The 21987-nt window shown below is 54.2% G+C and overlaps 3 protein-coding genes across 3 annotated transcripts; 1 reads left to right on the top strand and 2 right to left on the bottom strand.

Annotated features, from left to right (window-relative positions):
- Positions 1 to 6520: 6520 nt before the first annotated feature.
- J4E83_010052 (uncharacterized protein) lies at positions 6521 to 9050 on the top strand (the record flags this gene model as incomplete). The annotated part of the gene is made up of 5 exons (XM_049336935.1): positions 6521 to 6725; positions 6775 to 6908; positions 6958 to 7206; positions 7253 to 8098; positions 8145 to 9050. The coding sequence occupies 5 exons, from the start codon at positions 6521 to 6523 to the stop codon at positions 9048 to 9050; spliced, it is 2340 nt and encodes a 779-aa protein (XP_049183914.1).
- Positions 9051 to 16524: 7474 nt separating this feature from the next.
- On the bottom strand, positions 16525 to 19191 carry J4E83_010051 (uncharacterized protein; the record flags this gene model as incomplete). Its single annotated transcript, XM_049336934.1, has 2 exons — positions 16525 to 18120; positions 18169 to 19191. 2 exons carry the CDS (start codon positions 19189 to 19191, stop codon positions 16525 to 16527), a joined length of 2619 nt encoding a protein of 872 aa, XP_049183913.1.
- Positions 19192 to 20940: 1749 nt separating this feature from the next.
- Positions 20941 to 21603, bottom strand: J4E83_010050 (uncharacterized protein; the record flags this gene model as incomplete). The annotated part of the gene is made up of 2 exons (XM_049336933.1): positions 20941 to 21357; positions 21406 to 21603. 2 exons carry the CDS (start codon positions 21601 to 21603, stop codon positions 20941 to 20943), a joined length of 615 nt encoding a protein of 204 aa, XP_049183912.1.
- Positions 21604 to 21987: the final 384 nt, after the last annotated feature.

Genomic DNA, 21987 nt, shown 5'->3' with positions numbered 1-21987 from the left:
AACTTATCAGAATAAGATTTGTCGATCAAGATCAACGGTGTACGCGTTGCATTTTCGTGGCGTCGATGATCCCCTGCTCTTGGCTACAATGCTTGCGTATAGCACTATGATAGATGGTGTTACTACAGAACTTTATCGTAAGTTCAGCTCCTGTCAGGCAGGCAAAATCGCGGGGGTTGTTTCAACACCAGCGATCATATGATGTGGATCTAGATGAGCATATTCGACGAGATGGGCCTGGAGGAGAGCGGATTGTTACGAAGACGTGAGTGGTAAGGAATTACTTGCACCACGGTTTCCTTCCTAAATTCAATATCGTGCCTATACTCTCTCTTTGACAGAATTTGAACATGGCAATTCTGAGCTTAGCATATCTACTCGAAGAGGCGGACATAGGCATACCTGAGGGCTTTCTTTGGGGATCGCCATTAGCAGCTGCGCATCAATCCATACACAACGTGCATCAGAAGTACCAGACAAAGCCCTCTCCCCACAGCTATTTTCGATGTCGAAACTCTGCTACACCGTTGTAAAAGTCGACATACCGTCGAAACGCCAAAGACGTCATGCATAAGTTCGTCGGTCTCCGAATCTACTCGCCTCGACAAGTTGAAACTTGGCGTGGAGTAAGCCTGACTTCTAGAATCCCAAGCCTGATCTTTGCTAGGATACCCAGCACGGGGAATGATCTCGCTGTGAAACGCGAGAGCGAGCAAGTGGAGTGAACCAGATGGCAGAACCGCACTGCTCACCTCGACAATCCTGGTTCGGGGTTGCAGTAGCTTGTTGACGTGGCAGTGAGTGAGCAGCGGAGGACCATGGGCTTGTTAACGGATTAACGAACCGCGCCGGGACAAGAGGAAAGTTGCTTCACCACTGGACAGAGTTTGGTATGCAAATGCATCACCACGATGCGGGTCGACAGATCTAGCAGACTGTGGAAGCGTGGAAGAAGAAGAGGGCACGCGGTGATGGGGGGCCCACATAGTGGGGTATCTGTCGCTTGACGGGCTCAACGGGACGTCATTGGGTACACGCGCGGCACTTCCGGTGCACACCCGGTCAGCTCTGCCAACGTTAACTGCGCATGCATGCGCAAGGCGGTGACTGAGTGGCTGCAATATTCCTCGTCGTTGCTTCTTCCAGTTCAACATGCGTTCTCCTTTGTCTCCTCCCCATTCCAAACTATACCCGCATCGCCCGTGATTATGGCGCACACCAGGGTACAGATTCAGCAGGCTTTGAGGCGTACCACGACATCCACCGTTTGCGAGCCTTGTGCCGTTCAGCCTCTAGAGTCGTACAACGTGTGCTTGTAATCGCTTCAGCATGCAAGGAATCGCGAATCGCACGGAAACGTCACCCACTGTCTATATTCATTTTTTTCCCGCACACCCCATCACCTACACTCCCCCGCACCGCGCCATCTATTGACGCAAGCGCCACGACTCTGCTTACACAGCTGGACCCTGTAAACAATACGTAGCATGGTGGGTAGACAATATAAACACGCTCTTTGCCTCTCTGCCCTGAACTACACGCTTGCTTTTGGAAACTGACGTAGATACTCGGGTACCTAGTCGGATCATACAGCAGCAGCCTTTGAGGGCGCTGGTTCACCTCCTCGACAGCGCAGTCCTGCTACAGGCAATCCGAAATACCACTACGACGGCCTCCATGACATAGGCACGAGTTCAGCTACTAGTGCACCACACACTAGACGTCGTCCATCACGCACCAGTTCGGGCACCAAGGGTTCCCCACTCTCGGCTTCACCGCCACGCGGCGACGACCATGAAGAGAGCGAGCAGAGATCTAAACAGCCTCGCAACACTTTGAAGAAGCTTCTGAGACGCGACTCACACCATACCGACCCTGGATCGAATTCGCAAGCCAAACAGGAAGAGTTGGATGAGGAGGGCAGTAACGTCGGCTACATGCCCCGGCTTGGTCAAATAAGAGAAAGCAAGAGCAAGGTCAGCACACGCTCAAGACGAAGAGGGAGCTCTGCTGTTGGTACTCCGGTCGATCCGCGGGTTCTGCGCCGCAGGCATACTGGGGACGACGCTGCAAAACGCTCACACGCACGTGGTAAACACAGCTCTCTGCAACGGCATGCTGGGAATATGGCCAACATGTCAGATCCCTCTCTGGTCTCGAGTGTGACGCAACAGTCCGATGCGTCGGGTGGCAGTAACTCCACGGTGATGCAGAGACCGTACGGCGGTTATAGCCAAGTCGCCGAGTACCAAGAGTCTGAAGAAAGCCAGAGTCCGCCTGCACCCGCGGCGATGCAAAGCATCACATTCAGCAACATGGATGCCACCCAAGCGGGAGTGTTTCAGTTTCTACAATCTGAAGACACACCTGGAAGTCCTACGCCTACGGACCTTCAGGCTATGCCTCCGTCGACTATTGCTTCGTCATCGTCTTCCTCGTCAGGTGACACTCAGCATGACGATGGAAGATCATCTGTGGCAGCAGACTCACAGCATCCTGACTCCGCCATGACGTCACCAGCCTCCACGCGGCGGTCCCTCCAGACATCATCACACCAACCCAACCAGGAATATCGATCATTCAAGAAGCCGTTGTACGCCAGTAGCTTTGTGCATGGCCCTGGAGATGACGTCGAAGTCAACCAAGAAGAGGGCAGTGAAGAGGAGAGTGAAAGTGGGTCAGAGAGCGATGAGGAAGTTAATCAAGGAAACCAGATCCCCAGCAAACAGCCGGCAGTAACGACCCCTCCTCGAGCTCCGTCGACGACGTCTCATCAGAGTGATCCGCACGCCAGACGTCTCAGGCAGCAGGAACGCGAACTTGCTAGCCACATCTTCCAAAGGCCACAGCCGTACGGAGACTACCAATATGGGGCAGAGCAACACCCCTACGGCTACCCACCGATGCCGATGTACAACCAGCAAGGCTATTCTGGTGCATCTCCGGCTCCAGTGCCTGCGGCAATCAGTTCCCCACCAGCATGGGCACCTATGCCTTCATTCCCAGCTCCGCTAGCCATAGGATATGCGCCTCATCAGTCCCCGGAAGCAGTGCATGCGCATCCACTATCGATACGGCCAGCTGACGGCCAGCTCCAGCACGTGCCGCCACCTTTCACCCCACATCCAGGGCAGCCGCCACTCTATCAACAGCACGCACCATTGCCCAACCAGACCCGACAAACGGTGGTAGGATACGAACTCCTCGCCAACGAGCTTAGCGGATCATCACAGCCCAGCTCCCATGGCCGGAAACATCTCGTGCCCATGTACCGAAAGTTTGAGCATCTAAACCACCGCGTCTTGTTACATCTCCAAGACGAAACGTGCGAACTCGAAGAAGAGCTGCGTCACCTAGACGAATGCATTGCCCAGATATCGCCTCGAGATGCGTCAGGGTACGCGTACCCTGCGTCGCGGCGGGGTGACGCACGCTACGGAAGTGAAATGCACTTCAAGAGGACCGAACTCCTGGGGCGCATTTACCAGAAGCTAGAGCAATACAGTAAGTTGTGGCTAAGCCGGATGCAACGAGTCGGAACGCCATGTCAACATGGGGATCGTCGCTGCTACCGATCAAGAGTGTTCCGCTGACTCGGTACAGACAAGGCTTTATCTTCGTTTAGCAAGCTCTCCAAAAGTCTCGATCCCGCGTCTGCGGAGGATATCACAGCCTACCGCGAGTGGATGGATGAGCATGACCCGATTAATGAGGAGGAATCGCAATTCCTTGAGGAAGACGCCGACCTAGTGACTCTTCCGCGGAAAGTTCCTTCTTCCTCATCTTCTTCTTCTCCTCCCAGCACGGCAGCTCCGGCTGCCGGCCAAGATCAGTCAGCAATATGGTTTCCACTAACCCTGGTACTACCCCTCATGGCGTTTGCGATAGTCCCCAGCTTGCTCGGACGGCTCCTCGTTATCGTGCTTATCGTTGGTGCGGAGCTAAAGATGGTCACGTCGACCCCTCAGCTCAGGAACATGCTGTCTACGCGTGAGTGGGCTGCGGCAGCTTCAGTGTAAGTCCTCTTTCTCTTTCTAAAATTCCCGCCCGCAATGCAATATCGCAACGCCTGCACCGTGACGTCTACATCCTCAAACGGGCAAGACGGGCGCGTGGGGCGAACAAACTCTCACCCCGTTCGGAAATTTCCAGGACATGCTTTCGGACGGAAACATGTCAGAAACGTCTTTTTACCCACGCATTATCCGGTGCCTTGGCCGGTTCCTGAGGCGCGCGCGCGCGGGTTTGTCTGCAGTTGGTGAGAGATGACGAGGCTAACGCAAGCAGCTATTTCGGGGTGAATGTGCTCCTCGCAGCTGTGGTGCGCTGACGGGCGGGCTGAAAAGGTCGCTTGACTCGCAGGGCACATGCAGGCGCGCGTGCATGCGAGGTGGAGGAGTTTGGCGGCCACGGCGCCATGATCGCCCATGGTTTTCGCGGGCGCACGGGCCCATTTGCAGGCGGAGCAGCAGCGCAAGGCGCGTCAAGGTGTCCAGGTACCGTATGCTTCCCGCACAGCGAGTCTGACCGAGGAGATGGGCATGCAAAGTGTGGAGTCCTCGGTTTCTCGGTTTCCCGTTTTTTCTCGTTATTACTGCAGTTTTTTTCTTTTCATGGTCTTCTTCTGGCGTCGCGTAACTGTACGAGATGGATGTGTGTAAAGTGCTGTACTATATGGTTCGCAGGCGTTCACTCTATTGTCCGGCACGGCGCGGCGCATAGTCATGGGAAGAGGGTGTGAGGTGTGCATGCAGCGCAGCTCACTAGAGATATTGAAGTTCGGCTCCATTGGCGCTCTACCTTGGCCCCAATATTTTCTTCGGGTCTTTTTGCTTTGTGGTCATCTAATGGTAAACTGTAAACTGTAAACGGTAAACGAGGCCCGGATATGCTGTCTCCCGCCAGCCAGTAGCGGCTACCAAAGTACTCTATCCAAAGCATGTGCCATGAGTCGCAGGCACTGGCAGGATCAGTTCAATCTCCAGTTCTGAAGGAAGCGACAGGAAGCGACGCGGAGCGGGGCAATGGCGTGATGAAAAGCTGCAGGTGATGGACAGGCGGCGGGAATGTGACGGAGTCATTTATAGACCACTGTGCAAGCAAGTGCAAGTACGGTTTGGGCAGTTGTTCCGCGGCGATCAAAAGTCTTGTGGCGCATTGTATTGGTATGGCGGTATTTGATCATCCACGTCGGCGCTAGGACGACATGGCTATCAGCGATGTTGGAGCATTACATTGCGATAGTCGTCGTTGTGCAGCGAATGTGCGCCACGTATGTTTCGAAACTTTTTTGCCAGCGGGCGGACAAATGGTAGAGATCATCGGACCGAGATGAGATGGTGATGGGTTGATCGACGCGGAGGACAATGTTGTGTGTACAGTACGGGTCAGTATCTATGCAGAGTAATCATGTCTTGTAGGATGCGATTGAGCGAGTCGATGGCGGCGGGTCGGACTTTGCGATGGCATGCCCTTGTCCATCGACGGCGGGCGGACTGCATGCTGGGCTGGGCAATTTTCCTAGTACACTTGTGCGGGCAGTAAGGCAGGCCAGCGCTCTGGCCACCTCCACATCTCGTGCAGCCCGCCGCCAGAGGCGTTGCTGGGCTGTCGGCAGCGAAGGCCTCCGGTACTTCACAAGTTATTCATGCAGTAGTAGCAGTAGTAGTAGTAGTAGTCGGGCAGATTGACCACCTGGGCATGTGATGAGATGCAGGCTACAAGTCAATGTAGAGAGCGTCGGGCTTGACGTGTGCTAGTCGGGCTTAGCCAGGAACCAGCTTGGTCGGTTGGGCGCGGACCACGTTGCTGCTTCAGGCACGTCGAGGTGGTGGTTCAGGGGCAGGCGAGCAGCTGACGACGGTTTCGCACCCATGCCGACTCCATCGCCTTGCTATCTGGCGCGCAGCACGCTGGTGGGTGGCCGTTTGCCCCTGCCTCGTTTGACGTCCCACCTGCGGCCTCCACATGCTTGGCCCTCTCCACTCTGCAAGACACTGAAACACCCATTCAGACCATCTCCTACTACTCCCACAGACTATACTACTCCCAGGTGGACACTGCCTGCAAGTCACTTTCACTCTCCCCTCCCGCACCAAGTATCCCCCACCCCCGCCGTTGCTGTCACCGTCACTGCCACTGTCGCGGTCGCTCCTGCCATCTGCATCTGAAGCGGAAGTCGCGCCATCTGGAATGTCGCAGCCTGCCCATTGTCTCCCACCACTCACCGTCTGAGCTACCCCTCGCCCTCGTCGCGACTCCCGGTGACTGAGGCACCCCCTAAATTAATCCAACCAACACCCACGCTGCCTGCACACCACGGCCCTGCGCTGCACTCTGCACCACCCGCGACCTCTCGCTGGACGGGCCCTCCCGCTGCAATTCCCCCGTCGTAGTCGCTGCAATCCCCGTCGCCGTCGCTGATTGACCCAACCCGCCCGACCGCGACCGCGCACACAAAGAAACAAAGTCTCCGTCTCCGCCCTGCCCGTCGCCCTCGCCGCGACACCCCCGACCAGCCATGGCCGTCTCTATGCTGCATGCCCCCTCGCGCGCCTCGACGTCGTCCTCGTCGTCGTTTGTCCCCGTCTCGCGCCAGAACACAATGTCGTCGCACGATGGCTCGCGCTCGGTGCGCCAGTCGAAGCGCTACTCCGTCACAGCCCTGTACCTGTCCATGTCCGCCAAAGACAAGGAGCTCGAGATTGAAGATGACCTGGCCCGAGGTACGCCGCCATTGCCTTGCAATATATTACAATAAACTAACCCTCGCAGCTCAAAAGATACTCCGCGAACTCAAGGCCAAGATCTCGTCGCAGTCCAAGAAGAACTTCGTCCTGGAAAAGGATGTGCGCTATCTCGACTCGCGGATAGCCCTGCTGATCCAGAACCGCATGGCATTGGAAGAGGTGCGCTCAACGCTGCAAACGCCCCGCGCTTGTACTGACTATCGTGCAGCAGAATGAAGTCGCCGATCACCTGGGAGACGGCCTCGAACTCCAGGAAGGCTTCTTTCCCAACGACGAGAAGACGCAGAAGTACGGCAACCTGCTCTTCCTCCTCCAATCCGAGCCGCGCCATATTGCCCATCTGTGTCGACTGGTCTCCATGGCCGAGATCGATGCCCTCCTACAGACTGTCATGTTCACAATCTACGGAAACCAGTATGAGAGCCGCGAAGAGCACTTGCTCTTGACCATGTTCCAGGTAGGTTGCGCCTCCAGCTTTGCGCATCACAACTAACCTCACTCAGTCTGTACTCACGTATCAATTCGACAACACCCCAGACTACAGCTCGCTCCTGCGTGCCAACACACCCGTCTCGCGCATGATGACCACATACACCCGCCGAGGACCCGGTCAGAGCTACCTCAAGGTCGTCTTGCAGGACAGCATCAACTCGCTCATTGAGCTGAAGGACCTCGATCTTGAGATTAACCCGCTCAAGGTATACGAGAAAATGGTCACTGAGCTTGAGATCCAGGGAACCCTTCCCGCGAACCTGCCCAAGGGCGTTACCGCAGAGCAGGCTGCCGAGAACGAGACGGTACAGAACATCATCACACCGCGAGTCAACATGCTCATGGAGATCGCCAACAACTTCCTCACAACCATCATCAAAGGCCTCGAGGAGACGCCATACGGCATCCGATGGATATGCAAGCAGATTCGAAGTCTGTCGAGACGAAAGTACCCTGATGCTCAGGACCAGACCATTTGCACTCTCATCGGAGGCTTCTTCTTCCTGCGCTTCATCAACCCCGCCATCGTTACCCCAAGATCATACATGCTCATCGATGTGCTGCCAGCAGAAAACCCCAAGCGGACACTAACGTATATCGCCAAGATGCTGCAGAATCTCGCAAACAAGCCATCGTATGCCAAGGAGCCATACATGGTCAAGCTGCAGCCGTTCATCCACCAGAACAAGGAGCGAATCAACAAGTTTCTGTTGGACCTGTGCGAGGTACAGGACTTTTACGATACTCTCGAGATGGACAACTACGTTGCTCTGTCTAAGAAGGATCTAGAGCTCTCGATTACCCTGAACGAAGTGTATGCGACGCACTCGCTCTTGGAGCGACATGCAGCTGAACTGGTAAGCAATCACACATCCATGCGCATTGCCGTACTAACAAAACCAGGCCAAAGAAGACAGCTCGCATCTAGGCGTCATTCTCAACGAGCTCGGCTCCGCGCCAGCACAGCTTCCCCGAAAAGAGAACAGAGCCATCAACCTCCCGCTATTCAGCAAATGGGAAACGCCGCTTGACGATCTGACCGCAGCGCTCGACATTACGCAAGAAGAGATTTTCTTCATGGAAGCCAAGTCGACATTCGTCATGATCCTTCGTTCGCTCCCTTCCAACACTTCCATCACGCGACGGCCATTGCGCCTCGACAGGATTGCGGAAGCAGCTGCCACAACCAAGAACGACTCTGTCATGGTCAAGAAGGGTATCCGTAGCATGGAGCTGCTCAGCCAACTGCAGGATCTTGGCGTGATTGACAAGGAAGACGGCTTCTCATTGCTCCGAGACGAGGTCGAACAAGAGCTGGTGCACTTGGGTTCCATGAAGGAAAAGGTCATTGAAGAGACACGAAAGCTCGAGGAAGTGTTCCGCACCATTCGCGACCACAATGGCTTCCTAGTCAGCCAGCTTGACACGTACAAGTCGTACCTCCACAACGTCCGCAGTCAATCTGAAGGAAAGACAAGGAAACAGCAAAAACACCAAGTCCTCGGACCCTACAAATTCACTCACCAGCAGCTCGAGCGAGAAGGCGTGATCCAGAAGAGCAATGTCCCGGAGAATAGGAGAGCCAACATTTACTTCAACTTCACGAGCCCGCTCCCCGGCACCTTTGTCATCTCCCTCCACTACAAGGGCCGGAATCGTGGTCTCCTTGAGCTCGACCTCAAGCTCGACGATCTGCTGGAGATGCAAAAGGACAACCAAGAAGATCTGGACCTCGAATATGTCCAGTTCAACGTGACCAAGGTACTGGTCCTTCTCAACAAGCGATTTGCACGTAAGAAGGGATGGTAGATTCGTCTCCTCCCTGCGCGCGACATTGCGTACACAACGTCACGAAAAAGATACGATACCCCCGATTATTACTACGTCTTTCCTGCTGTTTGACGCCCGACACCATCTACCTACACTCATTTCCCGATTCCTTTCTCATTACTACCCAACAACAACGCGGAACAAAAAACCCGTCTCTACGAATCATCTAGTCATCAGCCCGGAGTACAGGCGTATATTGGGCGCATCTCCTACATTTTCGAGGATACCCCCACCCCCGGTGAAAGGACTGGTTTGGGCTGCTGCTGAGGATCACGGTGGACATGTCTGATTCCGTTTTTTCGCAGTTTACTTCCTTTTTGGTGGTTGTTCTGCTGCGATGGTTTTGTTTTGTTTTTGGTTTCTAGCGCGCTGCTGTTTATTATGGAGGTTATGCAGTCCTTTTTTGTTGTTCATGTGCTTTTTCTTTTTCTACCTTTTCAAAGTCTCTCGCTACTAATTACGAGTTCGTCGGCAGGCATCCGAAGTTCCTACCTCGCTGCTGTTTTGATTGGCAGTTTTCCAGATTCCTGTTTCTTGCGAGCGAACACACGAGCGATATCCACAGTTGGTTGTTTTGTACGATATATAGGAAACGCGTATGCGAGTATGCGATGCGATGGTGTTTTTTGGAAGCAATCTGCGCGGTTGCGACTGATGCAGAGTGGGCTGGTTGTGTGGTTTATCTTGTCCCCCAATGGAATTGAGCGTTTGTAGCTCGTCGTTTTGATCCCTTCTACTTGTGTGGTGCTCGTGTGTGTGATGTTAACAAGACTATTATCACTTTGATGAACAGCTCAGTGATGCATGGATATGCATGCGTTGTTTTCGATGTGCACGTCAGGTACGGACCGACAGCGCGATAACGCCTCCCTCGTCGCTACGTCACCTGTCTCGCCCATGTACCCGGATGACCTGATTCTCCCCCACATATTCGCAATCGCGGTCGTAAGTCTAGCATGTGCAATCCGATGATAGCCAGGATAATGAATGCGCGAAATCTATCCAGTGGAAATCGCACCGGATGTCGTCGGCTTTAACACTCTATACTCTCATCCATCTATCCATCACGATAAGCATGTAATAGATAACAGCTATCCTTCCCCTACACCCACAGTACCTAGGTGTCTAACGCATGCATGCATGCATCATGCGAGATGGCAACCACGCAACACACCCGTGGCCGCCTCATGCACACGCAAGACGCAAGACGCAAGCAAGACACCAAGGTGCCGTGGGTGCCAGGCCAGGTGCGGAGCGGGTGCCTGTCACACGTGCCCCACGCCGATACAGTGAGGCGTGAGTGGAATGTAGGCAGACAGCCAATCACAGCGCTACACACTCGCGGCCGATCGACAAGGGCGGACGCGAGTCCGGGGTCTGCGGTGGAGCTGCGAGGTTAGGGTTGGAGGGAGGAGTCAGGCAGACGCGAGGCTACGGCCTATGTACGGGTTGCGAGAGGGCGCGGACGTGGACTGGGCGGACTGGGGCTATACCGCGGACGGCGGGTTGGGGTGTCCGAGGGTGTGACTGTTACTCCTCGTTGTTCTTCCTCTCTTCTTCTTGTTCTCTGGTGCTTTTGGGGAATTGCACGTTTGATTGACTGCGTAACGGCTGTTCTGCTGGTCTGGTCTTCTTGGTCCTTGGTCCTTATCTCATTACATACCTACCTACCACTCTATCTATCTATCTCTCCAGCAACCCTATCCCACCATGTCGTCCTCCTCATCCACCGCCATCGCGATACCAAAGCGCAAGGGCAAGGGCCCTGCGTCTTCTTCTCACCACCACCACCACCACCACTCTTCGTCGTCGTCATCCTCGTTCGCGGCGTCCACGCCTTCGACGCCGAATACCTATACCTACAACTTCACGCCGTCTTCGAACCGCTTCTCATACAGTAGTAGTGGTGCGGGGGGTAGTGGGAGCTATGGCTCCACACCTTCGTCTTCTTCGTCGTCTGGTAGCCCTCAGAGCGGCGCGAGCAGTATGCGGCGCCGGGAGAGTCTGATGAGCGAGACGTTTTCGCGGCAGGAACATACTGTTATTAATGTGGGAGAAGAGGAGGGGGAGGGTGCGCTGAGGCTGATTACGTGTGTTAAGGCTAGTCAGGGGTTTGATTGGAATATGGGTATGTGTTTCTGTCTCTGTCTTCGCTGGACACGGTTTATATGGATTTGGGCTAATGACGGTGTGTGCGACAGAAATGTTCCTCCCTTCCTACGTCGACTACCACTTCGATGATCTCGAGCGACGACAGGATCCTGTGAAGGATATTATTGTTACGGATGAGGAGGTTAGGAATATGTTTCCGGAGTAAGAAGGTGGGTGGGTGGGACTGGGTGGTGGAATGTCTGTACGGAGATGCGTGGGCATGATACAAGCGCCAGTTCTCAGGAAAATTGGGATACGACACAATTTGTAGAGAGCTCTGCAATTGTAGGGAGCGTCTTGTAACTGTACAAAGCTCTCTACATCCTGCAAAGCCCTCTACACATTGTGTGGTACTCTAATTCTCCTGGGGACTGGCGCCTGATATTGGATGTGCATATGCTTTGGCATTTTATGGATTACGCGGTATTGAAGTCATGTCTATATGAGTTGGAATAGGCGTTTGGTATGGGATCATGGGCGTTTGGGTTGAGGGCTGTATATCATGAGACTGGACTGGATGGGTTATGGCGTTGCGGGATGCGTTCCCTCGCTGCCCATGGGATTTAGGGATTATCTACAAGGATACATCTCAAATCAAACAATTTAAATTTAACGATTTATCCTGTATCCAACTGTATCGACTGCGTTATTCGGATGCAGTTTCGAGGGATGCAGCGGCCCCACACCTCGGCCCCGATAAGGCGGGCTGATAAGGCGGCGAAGACGCGCGCGGTCCACGTTCCGCGTTCGCAAACAAGAACCATAACAAAGTCAACCACCACAACGACGACCCGCATTCCACCACTCGACACACTGCTACTACCCAGAACAATCACAACAACATCTCCACGTAAACCGTCTATCCAACTACAAAAGCGCACTCGACGCACAAACCCCACCACAGCGCGCCCGCGCAACACCAATCCTCACCTATCACCACACCTGCCACACCACCGCAAAATGGACACCTCCCACCGCAAAATCGAACTCCAATCCCCATCAGACTTGACCTTCCTCACATCGCAAATCCGCATCGCCGCGCGCCAGAAACTCGACTTGCACCTCCCGCCCGTGCCCTCAAGCGCTACAAACGGCGATGCGCCAGACGAACTGCGGCGCTCGGTCGAAGACCTCGTTGAGATTTTCGTGGCGAAAGTGCTGCAGGGGATAAGGCATAATGTTAGTATCAATGGGATTGATGTTGTGGAGAGTGGGGAGGGGGAGGGGATGGATGGGGTTGTGAATGGGAATGGAGGAAGGGAAGAAGAGAGCATGGTCGAGACGGTGGAATACGAACCTTTCGACGATAAACTGCGGAGTCAGTTGTCTGCTACAGTGGCTAAACGCGATGCGCTCATTGCGAAGATAAGTCAGCAGAGGAGGACGACGCCGAAGGTTGCGGCGGAGACGTGGATGAAGGGGTGGGAAGAGGAGGAGAGGGTGTGGGCGGCGCTACAGGAGAGTATGGAGAAGGATGCTTCTGCTGCTGGGAATGGGGGTGGGGATGTGGCTGGGGTGGAGGCGCTGCAAAGGCAAGATGAGGTTGAGAGGAATTGGGAGAGAGCGGTCACGGGGTTACAGAGGCTGAACAAGGGGTTGCCGGAGACGAGGGCGAGGTTGGAGAGGGCGGGGGATGTGGTGGGGTATCTGGGGGGTGGGAAGAAATGAGGGGGGTTTTGGGATGGGGTGTGTTACAGGCGTTTGGGGGGATGTATGGGTATAGGCGTTTCTTCTAGAGTATATGGGTTGCCTAGGAATTGGTAGTGATGGGATACCCACGCGTGTCGCTATAGCGAATGTCGCTTCGGCGGTGTGTTAGGTTGCTTGCTGCTCATGCAAACAGACAGCGTGTAAAGCAGGAGTCGTCTTGAAATGATTCATCTCATGTAAGTATCTTCTACGTGTAACTCTATACGCTCCTACAAGTGTGTTCCAATAGCTGCAGGAATGGCAACACCGGTCTAAACTCAGTCTCATTATCGGCACTGCTACCATTCTCCATAGCATCCTCAAGACCTAGGCCCCCTTCGTAGCCTCGAGACTGACGTATACGTTCGTTGTTGGTGACGCCGTGCTTCCGCTAGTTCAACCCAACGGGAACGCTGCGGCGATGTGTTTATGTGTAGTTCTTCGTCTGACTTTGTTTAGTATGTATCACGCATATACGGTTTGACATGTCGCTAACCTGGGTCAATACGCCAGCCTCGCCTAGACGTCCGATAACTAAACGTGCCCTTGTTCATGTAGTATCGCAAGATGAGGCCGGCGAGGGCGAGGGTTATAGTGAGGAAGACGCTGAGAAGGGTGAAGATGGCTTCTTTCGTCCACCCTGATGTGGAGACCGTATTATGTGATACAGTATCTGTCGAGATTCTGTAAGCGCATCGCCGTAACACATCAAGAGAGAAAGAGTTACTGTTAGTCCCCATTATGTAGTCCGTTTGTTCACAGTTGGTTTGAGGGTTCGAGATCGGCTGGATTGGTGTCTTCCGACTGCGAGTTTATTGGTTTTGGGGACCTGCAACAACTAGCGATCCGTTTGTTCTTTGGCGTTTTGACGTTTTGCTTCGATTCAGGCTGAGAAAGGAGATCGTAGTCTGACTGAATGAAGGTGCTACTCATGTTGGGTGGCTTCCAGTCCAGCTTTATACCAGAGAAGTGTACGTTTACCACTGCCTCGCTTCGCACAGATCTAGTGGGCATGCGTAGTTCGCTTCCCAGAATACTCGTGGGCAATATGGGCAGGAGACACGGTATGATGCGTCAATCTGAGGAGTAGACTGTGGCCAACAGCCGGGGTCCATTGAAACGTGTACCTGTCTGACCAATGCCAGACCAACGGGCGGCACCCTAACGATACCGAGTCTACACAAAAGCACCTGTCTGACCAATGCCAGACCAACGGGCGGCACCTCTAGGTAACGATACCGAGTCTACACAAAAGCCGGGGCTGCTTGGTCCGTGTGCAGAGGGATCGTCGCACAAGCTCATCCGCAGTTGAGGTCAGGCTTCGACCGATTAGACAGTCCGACCAATAGGAGGTTTCGTGGCGAGCGGGAACCGGTCAAGCGGTTGACTAAGGTCAAGGGTCAGGGAGCCCCGTCAGGAAACATACGGCATAGCCACGAGTCGAAAACGCGAGAGCAACGAACTGTGTGCGATGACGACGTTGCGAAGTCGGGAGAGGATTCTTTATTTGATGTCAATTTGCCGTCTTTACGCAACCTGGGAGTGATGCACTCTGCGCAGCTGACACACCGCTTTGCCTCTCTACCTAGGTAAAACAGTGACCGAACATAGCAGGTGGCGCCTTCTTCAGTTGCAGAGCCCACGAAGCATACTGTCATCATCTACGCGATCATGGTATTGCGACATAGTAGTCGCGCACCATACTGGAGTATGCACACCCGTGTATAGAAAAAGCAGTTTATTGAGGAGGCCAGATCGTCATTCGTCGTCTGCGCATTGTCGAAGAAAAGCCACGGCTTCTGCATAAAGCCGTGGCTTTTCTTAGGTGCCTAATCATCACCTTCGAATTCAGTGTTAGTCCACAATCACTCTGGCCCCAACAGTCTCGCAACATCTCACTCCGAACTATCCGACTACCTCTAACCTCTAACAGTACCTACAAGTACAAGCTATGCTGCAAGCCTCGAGCTTCTAGTTGAGCTTAGCAACTTACCACATCCCTAACATGCACTTCTTGTTTTCGAGCAAGGTACTTTTGCGAGTCTCAATAATGCTATATTACACCGTAGCAGGAACTAAAAGAAATAGTAGGCTAATCAAAGGACATGTCGTGTTAGGTAGGTGGATAAGTAAGCCGGCTGCCGAACCAGAAGCCACTTGACCAGGTAACGGCAGCCATCGAACATCCACTGGAGCATGAAGCAAGAATGCGCGATATAAGTAGGCAAAGACTGGATTTCGTGAGTTCCTAATCGCTCCGTCCATCAACCACCCCATCCCCCAACCTACGAACTACAGCTCTGCCTCCACCAAATCCCCGCAATACTAACATCCAAATTACACTGCTCCCCCGGCGGCACAATCCAGCACTGCAACGCATCATTCGCGGCGGGACTCTTGATCTTAACAACAACATCACACCTGAGATGGTTCACCATGCCCGCAAACGTGTCAGGCCCATACTTCCCCTCTTTGAAAGCGACCGTGAATTGCGCTTGGTTGTGCTCGGGGTCGTTGTGCCCGTTGGATTGCACGGCGATGTCGGGCCCGTTGGGGGCGGAGCAGCGGGAGGTTTGGTAACAGGCGAGCGTGGTTGTGGCACTGGCGAGGAGGGTGAGGGTGAGGGGGAGGGGGAGGATTTGGAAGCGCATTTTGGGCTGGGTGGGGTTAGTGCTGGGGTAGGTGGAGGAGGATGGAATAGGTGGGAGTGTTATTTACCTTTTGGTAGGGAGGAAGGTAAGTGATGGTGTTTTTGTGGAGCGTGGGCGTTGTGATGTTGGTGGATAGAGACGCTGGATCTGTTCGATGAGTTTAAAGAGATGGTCAGGTCGGATCTTATATACACATCTCTCGTGCTCGGTGAGCATACAACTTCGTACGTAGAGCGTACTAAGCAACGATTTTCCAGTTGTGTAATGCTTGATTACAGCCTCTACACCGTGAACTTCCGCCTCACCGGATGAACACAGCATCCGCCGGACAGTGCACGGTTGACTATCCGCCAATGGCCTCAACAAGAGGGAGAGAGAGGCCTCATTTCAAAAGTCTATACCCTACCTCACAAGGAGACGACGTGTAACCATACCTACGCCAGCCCGCGCTATGTCGAACTAGAATCCGGGGGCAACTCCGGGCTTACACCCGGCGAAGCCGCTGTAACCCTCGCGAGGTATTCTACCATGTCAGCGCAGAAGAGAATACGCGTTTAATCCAGACCGCTTTTCGGCATCTTTTGCGATAGCGAAAGGTTAATGCGCACGGTGTAGAAGTCGATGTAGACACTCGGGGTAAATCACTGTACACTACATCCTTAGCGTAAACAACGGTGTACACCTGTATAAGCTCAACTCTGACCGCCGCAAGGCTGTCTTACACCGCTACGCCACGGAACCTCGAAGATACCAAAGCACGCGTACGATGATCAGTCATCTTCGTATCATCCCAGCAAAGCCGCGCGGTATACCCTGAAGCCCTACCGGCAAAGAACCCATCAAGCTTCCCCCTAACATCCCTCACACCAACGTCGCGCGGTATACCCTGAAGTCTTACCGGCAAAGAACCCACCAAGCTTTCCCCCCAAATCCCACACACCAACGTCGCGCAGTATACCCCCTCAACCCTTACCCTTGAAGAACCCATCCAACCTCCCCCCAACATCCCGCACCCCCAACCCGCCCGTCAAACTCCCCCTAATCCACTTCGGCAATTTATCCTGAACCCGCCTACTCCCATACCGTCTATCCAACATCAATATCGCCGCATAATCACCTTTATGACGAATCGCCCTGCCCACACACTGATTCACCGCGCGCATACAAACGTTCTCGTAGAATTCGCGCGCAGCAGCCTTGCCATCACCACCACCACCACCGCCGCTTTTCGCTTGTGTTTTGGCGGAAATATACTGCATCTTCGCCTTCCATTCCGCAGAGTGTGGGTTAGGAAACGGGAGACCAACAACAACGACGCCGCGGCCGAGTGCGTCGCTGAAATTGATGCCTTCGGAGAGTGTACCGCCGATCACGGCGAAGAGGAGGGCGCCGCGGCCTTTTCCGGATGCTATTGCTGCGCTGTAGGCTGTGAGGACGGAGTCTGCGGTTGCTTCTTTGGATGGTGGGGGTTGGGTAGATGGTTGTTGCTTGCTGCGCTGCTCAAGGAAAACGGGTTTTGTTTGGGTGAATTTGTCCCAGAAAGTGGATGTGGATGTTGAAGGCGCGGGCTTGATGCGCTTCCACGCTGCGATGCAAGCGTCGAGGAAGGAGTAGCTGGGGAAGAAGACGACGACGCCATCGGGGATGTGCTTCGCGAATGTCAAGATGGCGGTGCCGAGATCGATCATCGTAGTCTCTTTGTTGCGGTTCTCGAAGGTGAAGTCGAATTCAGCGCCGCTTGTGCCTCGGACGATGGGTGCAGCGAGGAGGTTCGAGGGCGGAATGACGTGGCCGCAAGATAGTGTCATGATCTTCGATGGGTCCAGGTAGGATAGTAGATGCTGCTCGTAGTCGCTCATTGGCGACATGGTACCGCCGGCTAGTACGACTGCCCTGGCTTCTTCGACGATGTCTTTGAAGTGGTAGGTTGGGTCCAGGAGCATGTATCGTAGCGTGGTGCCTGAGACTTCTTCTTTTGCGTAGAAGAAGCGGCCTTCGCTGGACGGGTTCATTAATGACAAGAGGAAGGCTTGTACATGCATCAGAACCGGTACAGTATGTCGCGGCCCGTTCTTGGCCGACTTCACGCTTGGCTTCTGCGCGCTTCCATTCTCCGCTTGTTCGGCGAAGACGGTGTATCCGTCGACTTTGCGCGCCAGTCTGCTTTCCTGGAGATACGTGTTAAGCTTGTAGATATTGATCTGATCAACACCTTTTCCCGACATGATCGCAGCCATGTCTGCCAAGCCGTCTGTCGCTTTCGCATTGGCATCGATGGACTGTAGATACGCGATGATAGAGTCCAAGATACGGACTGTCTGGGCAACATACACGCGATTCTTCCCTTTGAGCTTGTTCCGGAACTTCTGGAGGTAGGCTGTGAGCTGGGCACGCGCTTGTTGTACTTGGTCGAGGGTCACGGATACGGAGTAGATGCCTGCGATGGCGTCCATCAAGTTGTGCGCTTCGTCTATGATGACGATGTGGTCTTTTAGGGAGAGGCCAAGTGCTTCACGAGCTGTGCGCTGGAGGAGTAGTGGGTAAGGTAGCGTTACGATCTGAGCTTGTCAGCAGATGAACACACGACAGGAAGATAGTCGACTTACCTCACAGTACTTGGTTGCTGGTCTAGAAGCGTAGTATGGACACACACCCAGCTTCTTACCCAACACCCCCAAGTCCTCGATATCTCTAATCTTCGCAAGCGCATGGTCGCGGAAGTCATTGACCAACGGCTCGCTTTCCTTGGTCGGCATATGCGGACACCGGCTTTCAGTCTTGCTGTTTTGCTGTAGCTCCAGACATCGTTCGTTGATGGCCGTGGCGCTACCGAGCTTGTTGACTTTACTGTTGATGCAGAGATTCTTCCTTGATCCAAGAGTAAGGTGCTTCACGTCTTCTACAAGCGTGTCTATTTCACCACCGCTTACATTCTCGTCAGGGGCGATGGCGGGCGGCATCTTCACGCGACCCAGCTCGCTCGAGAATTGCGTCAACTGAGAGTGTGTTCGCGAGCAGAAGAATATTTTCGTCTCGTCAGGCGCCTCTCCGTCGTCATCTTTTGATGCATCGGCGCTGTACCCGAGTGATGCCATCAAAGCCTGGGTTTCTGCCGACAGCCCAGACTCATCGAACGCGCCGGCTCTTGCCCGTTTGTGAGACTCCGCATCGCTTTCGTAATCATCCAACGCGAACTGAGCTTCGTCGTCGTTCTCGATATCTCCCGGCGCAGTCTTCTGTCTCTTATACCTAGGCTCGCCGCTCTCATACCGTTCCTTCGCCCTCTTCTCTTTCGCCTTAACCTTAGCAATACGCTCATTCAGATCCTGTTTACGCCTCAACGCCTCCATCTTCCTCTGCTTCTGTGCGTGTTCAACAATCCACGACGGCTCCTCACTATTTGCTGCATCTACCGCAAAGCCTTCTTCGAACGTCCGTCGCTTATGATCGCGCAGCCAAGTCAAGGAGCCACATATCAAGCTCAGCGATTTGCCGGTTCCGGTCGGCGACTCGAAGATGCCGACTTTGCCTTCTTCCAGACACGTGTAGACAGCGCCCATGAACTCATTTTGGATGTCGTACGGCGTGTATGGGTGGTGGAAATCTCGTGTCGAGGTGGTGTTGGGCATTGTAGTTTGGTGTGGGTGGGTTGGGCGACGCGACGCGTGGAGGAAAACGGGTGTTCACGTGGTTCGTTTAGCGCCCCCGCGGCTACATCTCATGACGCGCCATTCATTTCGCATTTAGTTTTCAGTAATCCTGAACATTCTGAACTGTACATAGGCACTTTCTCGCCGCCCGCCACGAATTGGAATACTATCGAATACAAGCCAGAGCCCAGCAGCAGAAAGGTTAATGTGGGATCCAACACCTCTCTTGCCTCTACGTAGAAAAAGTAACGTCTAACGTTACACACGGAGACAGTAGAAATGAGTAGCCATGCTTGCGTAATCTTTGAAACAACGTACCACTGAAATCATATGGCCTCATCTCAACTCTTGACTCTCGTACTATCCATTATATTCCATCCCAACGACCTAAGTTATTATCCACCAAGCAACCCTCCAACCGTGCATACCACACACTTCCCCTCTCTCCCCTCCCCTCCCCTCCCCTCCATCTCACCCCACAATCCTCCCCCTCAGTTCCGTCCTCTTCATCACCTCCTCCTCCCCCAACCCATCCACCCTAACCTCCCCCTCCTTGCCCCCCTTCCCTACCATCCGAAACCCCTTCACCAATCCCGTCCCACTCTCCATACCTACACCCTCACCCCACCCCCAATTCTCCTCCATCCACGTAACCGGCCAAAGCAGCACAGTGCCCGCGACGCAAAACACCGTGGCCCACGCCTGCCAGAGCCAGATCAGCATCCAGGCGCCTGGCGCGACGAACCGTATCCATTGGTCGACTTGGTATAGGTCTTCTTGTTTGGAGATGTGGTATTTTGGTTTTGCGGATGGAGAGGAGGTGGTGGTGGTGGAAGGCGATTTGCGGAGGTGCAGTACGGTAGTGAGGCGGACGGGCGCGTAGTAGAAGGGTATAAACCAAATACGGAAGATTTGGAAGATGGTTGCGTATAGGATAAGGTTGGTTTCGTCGAATGCTGCCGTTCTTGATTAGCCCTTGCACTTCTTTCTTTCACTTCCTGGCACATCTCCTCGCGTCCAAGACCACCTTCTCGATGTCAAATCTCGTCTTCGCACGCAGTGCGAACACGCAGTGCGAAGATTGAGTAAGACATCCATCACCTCCCCATCTCCTCCCCCGCCCCCCCCTGGGTTATTACGTACCGACGCTCCCCACCGTACAATCAATCCTCGGACTCATAATCTTGTACCAGCGATACGTCCGTTCAACCAACCACCTAGAATTCGGTCGGCTCCATGTGCGGCAAAAGGGGTGCGAGAACGCGGCGTCGGGTGTGAAGTATTTGTCGATGGTTGCGCGTTGGAGGGACGGGGGTGATTGCGTGAGGAGGTGGATGATGGCGGGTATTTCTTTGACTGTTTTGCGATGGGAGGGCTTGCGTTAGCGGGATGCGCGTTGAGGATGGGGGGATGGGGGTTGGAGGAGAGGAAGGGAGGAGGGGAGCGGGCGACGTACCTGGGTCTTCCATTTCGGGTGCGCTGAGGGAGGTTATGTTATGGGGGGGATGCGACGGGTGTTTGGTGGGTGAATGCTTTGAGCTGTGCATGGCGCCGAGGTTTGACGCGGAGCGGACCAGGATGGAACGCGCTTGTGTGACGTCATTCCAGGTTTCAACAGGCTCACGATGCAACAGAGGAGATCGAGGTGGACAGGCAATGTGTTTATTATTTGATTACATCTGGGTCATCATGGATCTATCTCTTTTCTCTTTGTTCGATGAACGTGATCTACTGCGACCTATACTGCTGAATCTCCGCCTCATCAAGATGCCTCAGCTTATTAACATTCGGCGCCTCACCCGTCGCAATCCCCTTCGCCAGCTCCACAAGCCCGCCAATCTGCGTCCGCTTCGACACAGCGTACTGAGCCGTGCTGACCTTGACGCGGATGATGCCAATGCGCGGGTCCTCTGGGCCACCGTCGTGCTTGCCGTCACCGAGGTCGCCAATCCATGCCTTGAGCGCTGGAGAGTAGTGCTTGCGGACGACGTCGCGGTCTGTCTCGATGGAGGCGTGGCCGGAGATGGAGGCCCACTCGCCTGAGTTGTTGATGAAGCCGACGTTGACGGACTTGTGCTCCTTGAGGTCGTCCGTCTTGCCGGACTCGGTGTTGGTGTGGAAGAGGAGGTCGAAGCCGTGGCCCTCCTGTTGTTTGTTAGCTATGTCTTTGGTCATCAATTGGGTGTACAGTACCTTTGCAGCGACAGCCATGGCTCTTGAGGCCAGGAGGTCGCTGTCTGCGGCCTGTGTGGTCAACAGGCAGAACTTGGTCTTGTCGACGAAGTTGAGCAGGTCCTCGCACTTCTCCTTAAGCGAGGGCTCCTCAAGGTTCTTCTGCGTGTAGGGGTCGGCCGTCTTGGAGCCGGTGTCGGTGTTGCTGAAGCCAGACATGGTGATGGTGGTTGTAGAGAATACGCGTTGAGCGGCGTGGTTGTTTGGTAGCTGGGGAGAAGGCGTCAGCTTCTGCAGGCACAATGTTCGAGGCGACCTTCGCGCTGTCCTTGCGATGCACTGAGAAAGGAGACGAGAGGAAAGCATACCTTGGAATGGGTAGTTATCGTTAAGCAGGTAGTGTGTGGGAGAGGAGCTGAGAATGTCGCGCGACTTTGTAGGACTTTGCCAATGATGTCATCAGTACCACCACCACGCGTTTGGGAACCACATCCACCCCGCTATGTATGTGGGGTAACTCCTTCTGGCTGCCACCGGCACCGGCTCCTGTTGCGGATGGTCTAGTCTGTAGTTCAGGGTCTTGCGTCATGTCATGCTTCTTTG

The sequence above is a fragment of the Alternaria metachromatica genome, assembly GCF_023757995.1.
Source record: "Alternaria metachromatica strain BMP 0045 chromosome Unknown scaffold_40, whole genome shotgun sequence".
NCBI classification, from domain to species: domain Eukaryota; kingdom Fungi; phylum Ascomycota; class Dothideomycetes; order Pleosporales; family Pleosporaceae; genus Alternaria; species Alternaria metachromatica.
This window is presented reverse-complemented; position numbering and strand designations above follow the sequence as displayed.